At 42.4% G+C, this 2,738-nt stretch overlaps 1 protein-coding gene across 1 annotated transcript; it reads left to right on the top strand.

Annotated features, from left to right (window-relative positions):
- Window positions 1-208: 208 nt before the first annotated feature.
- On the top strand, window positions 209-1,576 carry LOC102240981 (RNA-binding motif protein, X chromosome-like). Its single transcript, XM_014550057.1, has 2 exons — window positions 209-1,205; window positions 1,314-1,576. Exons 1-2 carry the CDS (start codon window positions 330-332, stop codon window positions 1,545-1,547), a joined length of 1,110 nt encoding a protein of 369 aa, XP_014405543.1. The 5' UTR covers window positions 209-329; the 3' UTR covers window positions 1,548-1,576.
- The last annotated feature ends 1,162 nt before the right edge of the window (window positions 1,577-2,738 follow it).

The raw sequence follows: 2,738 nt of genomic DNA, 5'->3' as shown, positions 1-2,738 counted from the left end.
AAAATCAACTGGTATAAATACAGATGTAACAGGACAATAGACACAGAACTTGGTTGGAGATCCTGGCTAGAGAACCTGGCTAGGCTGCTGATCAACTGAATGCTGTGTCTGTGTCATTCCTTCTTCACTGACTTCATCCACACCTTTAGGAACCCCTGGACCTGCTGGGGTTGAACCCCAACATATGGCACAGTAGTTCCTGCAGGTTCTCTCTTCTGTCTTCGGAGCCAGTGGCCCTCCCTGTGCTGAGCAGCTAGGAAGCCCCTGTCAGTGAGCTCATAGGAGCTTGAAACCGTCATCACCCCTCCGACTCTTACCAGGAGGGAAACATGGTTGAAGCTGATCGCCCAGGAAAGCTCTTCATTGGTGGCCTCAATACAGAAACAAATGAGAAAGCCCTTGAAGCTGTATTTGGCAAATATGGACGGATAGTGGAAGTACTCTTGATGAAAGATCGTGAAACCAACAAATCGAGAGGATTTGCTTTTGTCACCTTTGAAAGCCCAGCAGATGCTAAGGATGCAGCCAGAGATATGAATGGAAAGTCCTTAGATGGAAAAGCCATCAAGGTAGAACAAGCCACCAAACCATCATTTGAAACTGGTAGGCGTGGACCACCTCCACCTCCAAGAAGCAGAAGCCCTCCAAGGGGTCTTAGAGGTGGAAGAGGAGGAAGTGGAGGAACCAGAGGACCTCCCTCACATGGAGGGCACATGGATGATGGTGGCTATTCCATGAATTTTAACATGAGTTCTTCCAGGGGACCACTTCCAGTAAAAAGAGGACCACCGAGAAGTGGGGGTCCTCCTGCTAAAAGATCTGCTCCTTCAGGACCAGTTCGAAGCAGCAGTGGAATGGGAGGAAGAGCTCCTGTATCTGGTGGAAGAGATCGTTATGGAGGCCCACCTCAAAGGGAACCCCTGCCTTCCCATAGAGATGTTTATTTGTCCCCAAGAGATGATGGATATTCTACTAAAGACAGCTACTCAAGTAGAGATTACCCAAGCTCCCGTGATACGAGAGATTATGCTTCACCACCAAGAGATTATACTTATCGTGATTATGGTTATTCCAGTTCACATGATGACTATCCATCAAGAGGTTATAGTGATAGAGATGGCTATGGTCGTGATCGTGACTATTCAGATCATCCAAGTGGTGGTTCCTACAGGGATTCATATGACAAACTCACGTACTCACGTAGTGCTCCACCTACACGAGGGCCCCTGCCATCTTATGGTGGAAGCAGTCGCTATGATGATTACACGTGACGGGCCATCTTATGGTGGAAGCAGTCGCTATGATGATTACAGCAGCTCTGTGACGGATATGGTGGAAGTCGAGACAGTTACTCAAGCAGCCGAAGTGACCTCTACTCAAGTGGTCGTGATTGGGTTGGCAGACAAGAAAGAGGGCTTCCCCCTTCTATGGAAAGGGGGTACCCTCCTCCACGTGATTCCTACAGCAGTTCAAGCCGCAGAGCACCCAGGGGTGGTGGCGGTGGAGGAAGCCTATCTGATAGAGGGGGAGGCAGAAGCAGATATTAAAAACAAAACTTTGGACCAAAATCCCTGTTCAAAGAAACAAACAGAAAGTGGAACCTATTCTGTCATAACTACCCAAGGACTACTAAAAGGAAAAATTGTGTTACATTTTTTAAATTTCCTGTTAAGATCCCCTTTCATAATTTTTATGTTCTTGAGAGGAAAAAAATAAAACATGTTTGAAAAAAAAATAGATCAATATCCGTAAGTATCTGATGTTTTCTATGTGTCTTTTCCTGATCCCCTTCTCCCTCAGAAAATACATGATCTGGAAAATTATGCCATTTCTTGCTTTCTTTATAGCTTAGTCTATATCTCTCTCTATTATCTATCTATCTATCGTCATCTATCCACTTACCTGTCTACCCATCCATCCATCTAGATTCCTAAAAAGTAGATTTTTTTTGGCCAAGGTAATAAAGATATTTCTTGTATATTTTAACAAAAGTTTTAAGATTTTGCCATTCATATTTAAGTTCTCAAACTCTTGATTTTTGAGCGTGACATGAGTGGAGGGACTCAGTTGTATTTTTCTCTGATTAATGTAATCAGTGTATTAAGTAGTAACCTGTCCTACTTGATCCATACTGTTGGTTCTACCACATAATAAATTCCCTTAGTTGTATGTGTCTATTTTAGTGTTTGCTATTCTATGACATGAACCTGTTTGCCTGTTTCCTGGGCTGTTACCACATCACCTATAATTAATTTTTGATATGCCAAGTCATGTCACTTTATTCTTCTTTTTCAAAAGTATCTTGTCTCTTCCATAAAAAATTTAAAATCAGCTTCCCAGGAAACACTGTGTTGGGATTTTGATTGAAATTACATTTATTCTGTTTTTTAATGATATGTCTTGTTTCATAAATCTCTATGTATCTCCATGTATTTCAATTTTCTTTGGTGCTTTTCAGAAGTCTTACTACTTTCCACATGAAGAGCATTTTTTGTTGTTGTTAGATTGGCTTCTTCTGAACAGCTGCTTTCCTTTGGGTGTCTGGAATTCTGGCATGTGCCAGGCAGATGGTGCCGATACCACCAGCCCCCAATAAAACTTTGGACACTGAGGCTCTAATGAGTTTCCCTAATGGATAAAATTTTATGCATTTTCCCACAGCTTTCAGTTGCTGAAAAAATTAAGCATGCCTGTGTGATTCCTTGTATGATGCTTGGAAACTTGTACCTGATTTTCTA

The sequence above is a fragment of the Myotis brandtii genome, unplaced genomic scaffold (genome assembly GCF_000412655.1).
Source record: "Myotis brandtii unplaced genomic scaffold, ASM41265v1 scaffold581, whole genome shotgun sequence".
NCBI classification, from domain to species: Eukaryota; Metazoa; Chordata; class Mammalia; order Chiroptera; family Vespertilionidae; genus Myotis; species Myotis brandtii.
The sequence above is the reverse complement of the archived record's forward strand: the minus strand, read 5'-3'. Positions and strand labels throughout refer to the sequence as shown.